This window comes from Scyliorhinus canicula, chromosome 2 (genome assembly GCF_902713615.1).
Source record: "Scyliorhinus canicula chromosome 2, sScyCan1.1, whole genome shotgun sequence".
Taxonomy (NCBI): Eukaryota; Metazoa; Chordata; class Chondrichthyes; order Carcharhiniformes; family Scyliorhinidae; genus Scyliorhinus; species Scyliorhinus canicula.
In genome coordinates this window covers 171338222-171352224 of record NC_052147.1, presented here as the reverse complement: position 1 = coordinate 171352224, position 14003 = coordinate 171338222, and the positions used below count along the sequence as shown (strand labels likewise).

The window sequence follows — 14003 nt, the reverse complement described above, 5'->3', positions numbered from 1 at the left end:
GTGCAAGGGGGCAGTGCACAGTCATGACCCACTCCTCCCTGAGCCAGGCACTCACCTGAAGTCTTCTGGCAGGCTCTACTCACCAGCTGCATGTTGTGGGAGACCTCTCGTGATTCACGTCGACTTGCCCCCATTCCGACATGAATGGATAATCTAGGGCAGCACAGTGGCACAGTGGTTAGTACTGCTGCCTCACGGCACAAGGATCCGGATTCGATCCCAGCCCCGGGTCACTGTCCGTGTGGAGTTTTCATATTCTCACCTTCAGTGTTACACCACAACCCAAAGATGTGCAGGTTAGGTGGATTGGCCACACTAAATTGCCCCTTAATTGTAAAACAAAATGAATGGATAATCTAACGGTGGGGGAACTATCAGACGCAGAAATCTGGGGCGAAATTCTCCGAACCCCCGCAGGGTTGGAGAATCGCCCGGGACCGGCGTAAATCTCACCCCCGCCAATTCCCGGGTGGCGGAGAATTTCTGCCACGGCGGGGGCAGGACTTTCGCCGGGAATCACACCCCGACGATTGGCATGCCCCCCTGCGGCGATTCTCTGGCCCGCGATGGGCTGAAGTCCCGCCGCTGAGAGGCCTCTCCCGCCGCCGTGGTTTCAACCACCTCTGATGGCGGCGGGATTGGCGGCGCGAGCGAGCCCCCGGGGTCCTGGGGGGAGGGGGGGGGTGGGGCGATCGGACCCCAGGGGGTGCCCCCACGGTGGCCAGGCCCGCGATCGGGGCCCACCGATCGGCGGGCCAGTGCCGTGGGGCCACTCCTTTTCTTCCGCCGCCGCCACGGCCTCCACCATGGCGGAGGCGGAAGAGAATCCCCCAGCGCGCATGCGCCGGTGGTGATGTCAGCGGGAGCTGATGCACCGGTGCATGTGCGAACCGGCGAAGGCCTTTCGGCCAGCCCCGGCGCCGGTTTTGGCGCCAGTCAGCGTGGCGCCAACCACTCTGGAGCGGGCCTAGCCCCTAAAGGTGCGAAGAGAATTCCGCACCTTTGGGGAGGCCCGACGCCGGAGTGGTTGGCGCCACTCCGCTACGGCGAGACCCCCCGCCCCGCCGGGTAGGGGAGAATCCCGGCCCTGATAACTGCATTTAAATGTAATGTAATGGGGACCCGATGTTCAATCTCGGGATTCCTGTAATGCCATGGGCAGGGGACAGACACAATCGATACAGGAAATCCTGCTGGGATTTTGCATTCCTGTTGTTGATACCATCCCCCAAAAAGGGGAGCGGAAAACACTCCCCATCAATATATTTGTGAAAAAATTGAATAAGTGCCAAAAGTTTTGTTATGAATTGAATAAACAAATGTATAGTTCCTGACATTTAATTTGGTAAGTTAAACTTAGGGCGGAATTTTCCTGAAGTCCTGTTGGTCAGTTCAATGTTGGGCAGCGGGGGGCCGGGGGGGGGGGGATGGAATTTGGCAGGAGTCCAAAAATTGGTTTCACACTGGCGTGAATTTCCTGCACGATCTTCACTGGTGCTCACTATTTCAAATCAGGAATCATATTGGATGCGAGCATGAAACTCATTTGCATCCCGCAAATTGGATGCAGATGAAGACCTGATCGGAATGATGTCCCCAATCCAGCATGAAAACATGCCAATCCAGAACAAGTCTGCACAGTGTGCGTGTTGAGGTCTGGGCTCACCTGAAAAACTTCTGGGCCTATGTCTGGAGTTTGGGATGGAGGCCGCCAGCAACCCTGGATCCCGGAACTCCATAGTAGTGGGTAGGGTGGAGTATCTACAGGTGTATCTGTCAGATTTAGTATCATGAGGAGGTCCACTTTCCAGCCTCAGAGTCAATGATGTTAGGCACCTTTTCAGTACACCACCGGGATATGGTGGTGGGCAGTGGGACTTGCACCATCATGCTCACCCCACCATGGAATATGGTTCAAATATGGCTAGGCCCACTCTGGAAGTTTTGCGCCCCGCCGGCCGGCGGGAAAGGGGTTGGTGCCATGCCAACCGGCTCCGAAAGGGCCCCGCCGATGTCGCGAGTTGGCGCATGTGCAGGAGCGCCAGCGCGCGCTGGCGTCATCCCTGCGCATGCGCAGAGGGCTTCACTTCCGCACCGGGAATGGTGGACCGGTACAACCTCTGGTGCAGAAGGATTGAGTGCCCCCACGGCACAGGCCCGCCCGCGGATCGGTGGGCCCCGATCGAGGGCCAGGCTACCGTGGGGGCACCTCCCGGGGCCAGATCCCCCCGCGCCACCCGGATGTTGCCCGCGCTGCCAGGTCACGCCCGTAAGGTACCTACTCCAATTTACGCCGGCGGGACCGGCAAAAGACGGGCGAGACATCAGCCCATTGCGGGCCGGAGAATTCAGGCAGCCCTGGGGCCTGTTGAGTTGCGCCGGACCCCGCCATTCTCTAAGGCGGCTCACGCCGAGCCGATTTTTGGGACCCGGTGGGGGGGTCGGAGAATCCCGCCCCATGTTTTGGGTTGTGATGACCCTTCATCCATTGATGTGCCATGCAACATTGCAGAGAAATGTCCTTTGTCTGAAGACTAGACTTTGCCTCCTCAAGGACTGTGTGGATATCACTCCTACCAGCATTTTCAGAAATAAATGTTCATGGAACAGGGAGATTGGGGAGGACAAGATCAAGCGGGAACAATCAGTTGTGAACGGTGGACAACTAAACAACTAATGGAAGGAATCTGATCCTTATATTTCCACCCCCAATGTTGGCAGAGCTCCAGCACATCAGTGGATGTGACACTTCAATAATCTTCATGTGATAGTATAAGTGGATCACATGACTTGGCCTCTTTCCAGTATCTCAGTCAGTTTGATTCACTTCATGTGATATCAAGAAGCAACTGAATGCACAGCAAAGTCTATGGGCCCCAAAAACATCTGAACTGCAGTGTTGGTGAGGTGATCCACAACTAGTCGCACATGTACTGAGGCGTTCCAGTACAGCTCCAACAATATAGAAAACTGTCCAGGTATAACCTGTCCACAAAAACACAACCCAGCCAATTACCACCCCTTCACTCTACTCTCAATCATCAGCAAAGTCCACAGAAGAATCCCTATGGTGCAGAAGACGGCCATTTGGCCCACATGTCTGCACTGACCCTCTGAAAGAGCACCCTACCTAGGCCCACTCGCCTGCCCATTCCCCGCAAATGCACCTGACCTACACATCTTTGGACAGGAAGAGGCAATTTAGCATGGCCTGTCCACCGAATGCAATTAAGGCAGCATGGTAGCACAAGTGGATAGCGCTGTGGCTTCACAGTGCCAGGGTCCCAGGTTCGATTCCCCACCGGGTCACTGTCTGTGCAGAGTCTGCACGTTCTCCCCCTGCCTGCGTGGGTTTTCACCGGGTGCTCTGGTTTCCTCCCACAGTCCAAAGACGTGCAGGTTAGGTGGATTGGCCATGATAAAATTGCCCTTAGTGACCAAAATGATTAGGAGGGGTTATTGGGTTACGGGCATAGGGCGGATGTGATATCTTAAGTGGGTTGGTGCAGACTCGATGGGCCGAATGGCCTCCTCCTGCACTGTATGTTCTATGTTCTATGTAACGCAGTGTTCGTCAAACTTTTTTTCCGGGGACCCATTTTTACCAACTGGCCAACCTTCGGAATCCAACCCGGCCGACCTTTGCGACCCACGCTGGCCGACCTTCGCGACCCACACCGGCCGACTTGCGCAACCCACCATTTTCTCTTACCTTGTTTGCTACTGCCAAAAATGGAGGAAATTATTTTGGGTCCCTTTGGCCCTCGTACACGCTCCTCCAATGGAACCTGTTGATTGAAGGTGAAGCCTCCCGGTGTTGGAATGTATGGAGTCTCCATCTGTCCAAAGTTCTGCATTTTTTTCCTGTAAAATTTTGTCAAATAAAACCCCCCCGAACGTGTAAAAAAAAAAAAAAATTAAATGAATGAAATAAATGAATAAAACCCCCACCAAACTTGTAAAACAACAAGCGGCCACATTGTGCATGCATGCCCGATCAATGGCGCGCATGCGCATAGTTTTACGCATGCGCACCGATGATCTGTCACACATGCGCAGTGCAGCCGCATTTTCTTTACATGTTCGCGACCATTCTGAAAGCCGCTTGCAGCCGGCGTTATTAACAGTTGGCTGCTGCGGCTGTTGCACGCAGATTTGCGCGATCAGGAGCGCCGCGATGGACGACTCCACGACCCTCCTGACACCCGCCTGCGGGTCGCGCCCCCGAGTTTGACAATGCCTGACCTAACCTATACGTGTTTGGACTGTGGAGGAAACCAGAGCACCTGGAAGAAACACGTGCAGACATGGGGAGAACGTGCAAACTCCACACAATCACCCAAAGCAGTAATCGGACTACTGTGCAACCGTGCCGGCAAAGTGATGGAAGATACCATTGACCTTGCTTCAAGCAGCACCTATCATATTAACATGTTCAATGGTGCTCAGTTTGGGTTCCGCCTGGACCACGCAACCTCTGACCACATTGAAACATTGGAAACACATAGACAAAAAAGCTGAATTCCAGAGGTGAATGAGAGTGACTGCTCTTATACCTAAATGGCATTTAGATATAAGAACCATCGCAAAATTCAAGTCAGTGAGGAATCGAGGGACCCCTGTAATAGAGAGACTCCCAGGGACCCACTTAATTGGGGAGCCCCCCGGGACTCCTGTATTAGGCAATCCCCCCCCCCCCCCCCCCCCCCCCCCCCCACAGACTTCTGTAATAGGGAAACTCCCCCAAGGACCCCTGTAATAGAGAGAATCCCGACAGAGACCCCTGGAATAGCCCCCACCCCCGATCCCCTGCCTCAAGGTACCCCCTCCCATAGACACCCCACACAAACTCCCCCAGAAAAGATACCCCTGTCTGGAAGCTAGACAGCAGTCCAGACAGGTCACTGAGAAGAATTACAACGGTAACATTTCCCATGAAGCTTTAAGTGTCCATTCCTGGAAGGAGAGCAATGGTGACCTGGCTCTGGTTCCCACAGATAGATTAGCTGCAAGCCATTCATAGATTTCTAATCTGGTCTGTGATTGACAGCTTCTACAATCCATCTGCAGCCTTGATTCATTCACCCTCCCTTTGCTGTTCAGTGGCCTAAGTGGTGAAACCTCAATGTTTGTAAACATTGGCCACATCAAAGATTGGTAAGTGCAGTGAAATCACATGCTTGAATGATTGGAATGCACTTATTGCTTGGAACTTTGTGGGAGTCTCCCTAATACAGGAGTCCCTGTGGGGGGGAGGGTGTGGTCAGGTCCCCCCCCCCCCCTTGGGGGTCGGGGGCACACAGGCAATCAGGGGTGGGGAGGGGTTTGGGGCCAATTTGCAGTGTGGGGGTGAGAGCGGTGGCCGGTCCCGGGAACTCGCTGTGAGACCACCCGCTCAAAATGGCGGTCTAATAGTGGGATTCCCTGGAAATCACCCTTATTCCATGTCATGCAAAATTTGCATGGCATGGAACACTGAATTTCCTACTGTTATTTTCTCTCAGGAGGATCATAAACCGGTTGCAATTCAGCTCCGGTGGGAGTATAGCATCTGCCAAATGGAGAATCCTGCTCTTGGAATTCAGTGGCGATTGACTCACTTCCTGATTTCTCTAAGTCTGTTGACCATCTACAAAGCACAAGTCAGGAGTGTGATAGAATTCTCTCCACTTGCCTGGATCAATGCAGCTCGTACACTCAAGATACCTTATACCCATTTCCACTGAAGCTTGGGCGTATTCTGGGGGCTGATACACTGCAGCACATTGCAGAGTGGCTGAGTGACTGAGGGAGAGGAATGCGCAGGTTTTCAGAGGAAGGCCATGCTATCCCACAGGTTAGGGGAAGGACGCCAAACTTGTCCAACTCATCTCTCCAAGATTCACATGACCAAAAGCTCACTTTATCTTAATGATTCCTATTAAGTTTCCAAGAAGGTACAGCACAGCTCTCAATCCTCCTGTCGGTGATGACTTAGGAAAGATATTGATAGAGTGCTGGTGAAGTCTTGGAAAAGGTAACCCTGAAATTGTCCCAACGTTTCTTAAAAATCCTCTTCACAGTCCATCTGCAGCAAGAGCTAAAGAGTGAGAGTAAGCCTAGCTTTAAGTCAAGTAGAACGTTCACAGTAATGACTTTTCCTGTTCAGCCACAGTTCGATGAGAGTGTTGAGTGAAGCGATCCCACAAATGATGTGCAGTCTCTGTAATCAGTGCTAGCAAGCTATTCAACTGTCACTCAGACAACAATGATCCTCCACATGGTCATTACAAGATCACACTTCAGCTCCTTGATCAAGGTGGCATCTTGCACGATACGCGGGTTAAACTTGTTCTGAAGCTCGAGACATCCATTTTGGCCACCTCAGGGTTTTTTTTAGAGCCTTCAGACTTCTGTGAAAAGCATCCCCTCAGATTTCGACCAAGTGAAAGAGTATATCTCCTATTGACAAATGGAGTTTATGCACCTTGGCTATTGAAAGGATTTTTGCTGGATGACAGATTAGGGACATAGAATAGAAGTAGATTAGTTGGCCCTTCAAGCATGATGAGCACTTAATGAGATTGGGGCTGACTTGTGTCTGAACTCCATCTATCCCACAATCCTTTAACCTTTGGTTAATCAAAATCTATAAATTTTGTTCGAACACCCTGGGCTAGTGCGTGGTCAGTTCCAACCCCACAGGCCCCAGGGTCCCAACACAAGTGAATTAACCAATAATTTGTATTAAGTTTCTGAGTTCTTTGGCCCTTGACTGCTCCAATGACTTGCAGGCACCAGGTTTATAAGTGAAATACAACAACTTTATTTATAACAAAAATTGAGATAAGACATGCAATAATTCTAACAGAATAACGCCAGCTAATTGACTACTTAAGAACATAAGAACTAGGAGCAGGAGTAGGCCATCTGGCCCCTCGAGCCTGCTCCGCCATTCAATTAGATCATGGCTGATCTTTTGTGGACTCAGCTCCACTTTCCGGCCCGAACACCATAACCCTTAATCCCTTTATTCTTCAAAAAACTATCTATCTTTACCTTAAAAACATGTAATGAAGGAGCCTCAACTGCTTCACTGGGCAAGGAATTCCATAGATTCACAACCCTTGTGAAGAAGTTCCTCCTAAATCAGACCTAAATCTACTTCCCCTTATTTTGAGGCTGTGCCCCCTAGTTCTGCTTTCACCCACCAGTGGAAACAACCTGACCGCATCTATCCTATCTATTCCCTTCATAATTTTAAATGTTTCTATAAGATCCCCCCTCATCCTTCTAAATTCCAACGAGTACAGTCCCAGTCTACTCAACCTCTCCTCATAATCCAACCCCTTCAGCTCTGGGATTAACCTAGTGAATCTCCTCTGCACACCCTCCAGCGCCAGTACGTCCTTTCTCAAGTAAGGAGACCAAAACTGAACACAATACTCCAGGTGTGGCCGCACTAACACCTTATACAATTGCAACATAACCTCCCTAGTCTTAAACTCCATCCCTCTAGCAATGAAGGACAAAATTCCATTTGCCTTCTTAATCACCTGTTGCACTTGTAAACCAACCTTCTGTGACTCATGCACTAGCACACCCAAGTCTCTCTGAACAGCGGCATGCTTTAATATTTTATCGGCATGCTTTAATATTTTATCGGCATGCTTTAATATTTTATCGATTTACTTCCCCCATTTACCATTCTACCCTCTACCAAACACACACAAGCCAGGCACACACAGAGGAAGGGAAAGGGGGAAGATTATAGGGATTAAAAATGAAACAGAAAGATGAGTTTCTTTGTTTCTGATATTGAAGTCATTGTAGCGGGCTATCGTCCCAGGACACAGAGTGCTGAAACCATCAGTTGGATTACTAATGAAGATGTTTGGCAGCAGCATTTAATCAGAACCCCCAGGCTGTAGGATTCCCACAAGGGAGTCACTTTTACTTTTATTAACCCGGCCTTTCACTCAAAGGAACAGCTTCAGGCCCGTTTAATTCTTATTGTTTCCAACTTCACCAGAATGACCAATAGCACTTCTGAGATAAGAAAAAAGTTCCCCACACAAGAGGTTAAAGGGTTTTTAAACAACGGAGCAGATCTGTAGCTGGTGGCTTGGCTGGATCTCCTTAAGATTTCCTCTATCTCTCCACAAACTCAGTTCTCAGCCTGGACTGTACTCTTACTTGATCTCCAGTCCCACTATAATGTCCTCCAGCTTCACTGGGAAAAAAACAGCATCTCTAAATGGGTGTCTGGGTGAGATTTACCCTCTCAGGGAGAGAGGAACTCCAAAGAGCCTCCTTCAGCTTTGAGTTCAAAACTAAAACTAAAACTTGGAAACAGTCTCAGAGAGGCAGGAACGTTACAGAACGGTCAGCACCAATCAGCATAAAATACCTGCTGAGAACCTGGTAAAGTAAACAGCTCATTGGCCAACAGCCTAGTCCATTATGATGAGCCATCACCAGTGTCAGCTTATCCTGCTGGATTCCTTATTTTTTAATTAAACATGAAGTCAATCTTAAAAGCATGGATCCCATTCACTGTCCAGGTACAAAAATTGAAATAGCAGAATAACAGAAATTAAAAGGAAAAAACAAGGGACAGACAGGGGAGGATCCTTACAATCTCAATTTTAATATTTACAATTAATCTAGTTTTAATTGCAGTTTGCGGTAGAGAATTCCAAACCGCTACCATCTTTTGCATGAAGAAGTGTTTCCTAATTTCAATATGAAAGGTCTGGCTCGAATTATTAGACAATGTTCTCTCATCCTAGACTTCTCAACTCGTGGGAATAGTTTCTCCCAATCTACCCTATCTGTTTGCCTTGAGATCATGTAAACGTCAATCGAATCATACTTTACCTTCTAAATTCCAGGGAATATAACCTTATATGTTTAATCTGTCCTCTTTGTGTCACCCTAGGAATATAGAGATCATTCTGGTAAATCTGCATGGTACACCTCAGTGATCAATATATCCTTCATAAGGTGTGGCACACAAAACTGCTCACCGTACTATTCCAGGACTTTATATAGCTGAAACATAAATTCTACCCCTTATATTCTATTCCTTGAGGTATAAATGCCAGTGTTTCAGAACCTTCATCATTATTACATGTATCAATTCAGGACCCCCAAAGCATTTTGGACCTCCACTTTCAAAAGAAATCTGAACCCTGCTCAAACTCAGGGCGGCATAGTAGCACAGTGGTTAGCACTGTTGCAGCATGACGGCAGGATCTCAGGTTCGATTCCCGGCTTGGGTAACTGTCTGTGCAGAGTCTGCACGTTCTCCCTGTGTCTGCGTGGGTTTCCTCCGGCTTCTCCAGTTTCCTCCCAAAGACCCAAAAGACGCGCTGTTAAGTGAATTGGACATTCTGAATTCTCCCTCTGTGTACCCAAACAGGCGCCGGAATGTGGCAACCAGGGGCTTTTCACAGCAACTTCATTGCAGTGTTAATGTAAGCCTACTTGTGACAATAAAGATTATTATTAAAACTCCAATTGCTAATTAACTTCCTTAGCCACCATTTTGCTACGGAACAACAAAAATCTTTTGCTATGAGTGTGCACTGTTTTCCATTATAATGGGGAAGAATTTGCTATAGCAGGGCATCTAACAGCATTTGGCTGTCCCCACATCCTTCAGCTCAAAATGAGTTATGCGTGCAAGGTTTCTGAAAGTGCAAACTGAAAATGGTGCAATGGCGGACTCAAGGGGCGGGATTCTCCAAGCTTCTGCGTCAAAATCACGATCGGCCATCTCACTAGGTGCTCTGTCCCTCCAGCTGTTAATGCCCTACGCAATGTCTCATGATGAGAAGGGCACTCATACTGGCATCACTTGTATGTGCCAAAAGCGTCTGATGTGGCACTATCATGGCATTACACAGCCCTACTGGCTGATGTGACACTCAACTTCCAAATTTGGACTATGCAGGCCTGTTGGGCAAAGTCACTTATCAGTCCCTGGAGATCAAGTGCTGAGCCTCAAGTATCGGAGATAGGTGTGAGTCCTGAGGGTCAGGGAGTGCTAATGGGGAGTAATTGTGTTGTGGTGTACTGAACAGTGAATAGGAGATATCATGTGAAGGTGTATTCTCTGATTTTGACCACCCATGTGAGGTCACATGACCAGTTGTGACACTGCTGCCAGGTCCTGGCCACTCTTCCCAATCCGTTCTGAGGATCATATTGATGGATTCCTGGCTCTCTGCTGAACTATAACATTTCTCCACCTGTCTACATCTACTACTAAGGCCTGCAGTGCCACATTGCGACTCTGAAGACCTCTCTCTGCTCTAGCATTCATTTTCCTTGTTTCAAATTGTAGCGATAGCATTCATAGTGGTCTCCTGTCAATCAGTGCAGCTTCCCTTGACGAAGTACAGATTGCCTTTGAGAGCAGACGGCTGACTGCATCATATGCTCTTAGCATACACAACTCAGCTCCATAGAGCCATAGAAATCTACAGCACAGAAAAGGCCCTTAAGCTCATCAAGTCTGCGTCGGTCAAAAGCAACCACCTAACTATTGTAATTCAATTTTCCAGCATTTGGTCCATAGCCTTGTGTGTCTTGGCATCACAAGTGCACATCTAAATATTTCTTAAATGTTATGAGCGTCTCTGCCTCCACCACCCTTTCGGGCAGCGAGTTCCAGAGTCCCACCACTGTCTGGGTGAAAAAGCTTTTCCTCACAGCCCCTCTGAACTTCCTGCCCCTTACCTTACCTTAAATCAATGCCCCCCTGGCCATAGATCTCTCTACAAAGGGGAAAAGATTCTTCCTGTCTACTATCTTTGCCCCTCATCATTTTATCCTTCTGAGTGCTGAGGCAGCCAGCAGCGTGGAAGCTTTTGACCACATGCTACAATCAGGAAAATTGAGGTTGCAGCACCAGATTTGCATGCTGCTAACTCCATCTTCATAGACACGAATCCTGATCCCAATTTTAAAAATTAAAACAGCACAGACCCAACTCTAACCATGGGAAAATAGAGTGCATTGCTGACTGGTTGTTCTTGAGACACAGCATGAATTATGTACCACTATCTATATACTGCTCAAAATTCAAGAGTCTTTATTAATTCATGCTATTTGTTTTTGTTGTGTTTCTCAGTGGAGATCTTGGATGCAAGGCAGAGGAGAGCCGAGGAACTGAAGAGATTGTCAGATATGGCCATCCAGATGTCAGAAGCTCAATTGGCTGAACTTCGAGCAGAGATTAAGGTCAGTGAGATTGTCAACAAACACATGCTTTGCTGAAGCTCAGCTAAATACATCAGTCTGCTGAGGGAGAACTTTATTCTGCACAATGGATCTCTTCCCATCCCCTCCTTATGAACCTTTGATGTGTGTAACTCATGTACAAGTTCCTGCTGTTAGCATTGCAGAATGCAATTCATTCAAATTACCTAAAACTGTGCATCTTTGTTTGTGGCATCATTTTTCTTTGATCTGTTAGAACAAGCTGCCACGGTGTATGCCTACACTTCTCAACACTGATGTTCTAAATTTTGCAGCAGTGGGAGGGTGGGGAGCAAGTTTGGCAGATCAGGGTATAGCCCTGGAGGGGGTTCAGGGGTACGAACTAGAAAAGTAATATTTGGGGGAACTCTGGGCAGGTTAAGAACCATTCTATTTGGGAAGTACGGTGGGCAGACACAACAGGTTGTGCAAAAGCTGATTGGCTGAGCAAGGGAAAACAAATGAATTTTCTCATATTACTCAGTTTGGGTTGAAGAAAACAAACACATTTAAAACTTTTGAAGCTCACAATTCTAAAAATAGCACATAGTTCAATGAATTTAGGATTTAGGGTGCAGATTGTACAATGAATGCAGGAAACTGACCCATTTAAATGACGTAGATGGTACCGATGAAGGTGAAAGAAAATGGTATGACTAATGTTCAACTGTTGCTCACCTGCTTCTTGCCTGAAAATGGTTGACTGGCGGATGAAATTCGGGCAGACACCATGAAGGTCAATGCTTTTAAACACTCCTGTACAAAATCAACATGAGGCTGTTGAAATATGTAAATGAGGGACCTCTGGTGGGTGTAGGACTCCCCCTGGTGTTTCAATTGGAGTTTTATCTATGCTCTAAACCAGTGGTTCTCAACCTTTTTTAACCCATGGACCCCTTTTCCTCTTAATTTTTTTTTGTGGACCCCCATAGCCATTCCACAGAAAAATAAGTGAAAAACACGACTAAATCCTGATTCAACAAGGTAAGATGATGGAAAAGCTATAACGTAGAGCTGTGCTTTATCCCAGAGTAGTGGGTACTTTTTAGCAGTGTCATTTGTTTTCCATATATTATGCTTCCCATCTTTGAATCTTGCGTGCAATATTTCATCACCTGTAAAGAAATGTCTACATCGGCAGCATTTACTTCAAAAGGAATTGCCACCCAAGTTGGTATATCCATCATGAGTAGGTCACTAAACCGAGCTTGCATATTTTCATGCAAATTTTCCAATTGCAAATTGACAATGCAAGGTCATCATTGTGCAAATCGCTGCTAATCGAGGTCAAACAAGGAAGCTGTTCAAATGCACGACGTCTGATATTAATTTTGTACAGCGGCAGTTTTCTCAGAAAAGCAGTAATAGCACCTTTACTGGATATGAGATCAGAATGTTTTCCTTGGAGCTGTTTATTAAGTAAATTGATTTTTTCAAATATATCAGATAAGTAAAATACATCACATTTAGCTGCACGCAGTTGTTCTCCAAGCTGGGTGTTAGCCAGATATAAGACAATAGAGTCCCAAAGTTCAGTAAAACGATGAAGACAATTCCCCTTTGATAACCACCTCAGTATGCATTACAAGGCGTTCAAGGTAAATTAGATAGATTATAATCTCTCTTTGACCTTTGTCAGTGCGAGAGAGAGAGAGAGAAAGGTGAATATTCATCATGAAAACAAACATCTAAAGTCGCTGCCTGCTACCTGAGAAAAGATGGGTGATTTTCACCTCCGTTTGTTCTAGGTAACTTTAAATTTACGACACTGTCAAATGTAAAGTTTTTTTCTTCTACTTGATTGCCATAAAAAATTCATAGCTACATGAATTTTTCTACTTTTAGTATTTTAATATGGCGTAGATTACTGTAAAAATTTAATTCTCAGTAATAACAATTGTTCTGAAGTAGAATTGCTCTATGGACCACTAAAATATCACCGTGGACCCCTGATTCGGTATTTTTTTTGTGTGGACCCCCAGTAATGTTACATGGACCCCCAGGTTGAGAACCACTGCTCTAAACCTTGGTTTCCGCTATCATGCTGTGTTTCTCTTTAACATTCCTGCATAAGTTATTTCATGGATGTTGAAAACTCAATCCCTATAACATTGCTTGAAAATGTTTCTGCTGGTACATGGTCATGACATTTAAAGTTTCTTTCAGCCAATGTGTTTACTGCCAAATGAGCTTTCTTGCCAAATTGATTGATTCATTTATTGTCACATGTACCGAAGTACAGTGAAAAGTATTTTTTGCGGTCAAGGGAACGTACGCAGTACGTACACAGGAGACAAAAAGGCTAATCGACAAATAGTGATTGATTACAGTGCGGAACAAGGGCCAAACAAAGCAATACATGTGCAAGAGCAGCATAGGGCGTCGTGAATAGTGTCTTACAGGGAACAGATCAGTCTGAGGGAGAGTTGTTGAGGAGTCTAGTAGTTGTGGGGAAAAAGCTGTTCGTATATCCGGATGTGTGGGTCTTCAGAATTCTGTAACTTCTACCTGATGGAAAGGTCTGGAAGAGGGCAATGCCTGGGTGGGAGGGGTCTCTGACAATGCTGTCTGCCTTCCTGAGGCAGCAGGAGGTGTAGACAGAATCAATGGGAGGGTGGCAAGCTTGTGTGATGTGTTGGGCTGAGTTCACCACACTGCAGTTTCTTGCGATCTTAGGCCGAGCAGTTGCCATACCAAGCTGTTATGCAGCCGGATAGGATGCTCTCTATGGCACCACTGTAGAAGTTTGAGAGTCG

General features: G+C 47.1%; 1 protein-coding gene across 2 annotated transcripts in view; it reads left to right on the top strand.

Moving 5' to 3' along the window:
- The window catches only part of LOC119961765 (spermatogenesis-associated serine-rich protein 2-like), a 230787-nt gene that overhangs the window by 182918 nt on the left and 33866 nt on the right, over positions 1-14003 (top strand). For both annotated transcript variants that reach the window (XM_038789045.1, XM_038789046.1), the window contains exon 9: positions 11120-11229. In XM_038789045.1, coding sequence (XP_038644973.1) covers positions 11120-11229 — 110 coding nt within the window. The remainder of the gene's footprint in view (positions 1-11119; positions 11230-14003) is intronic.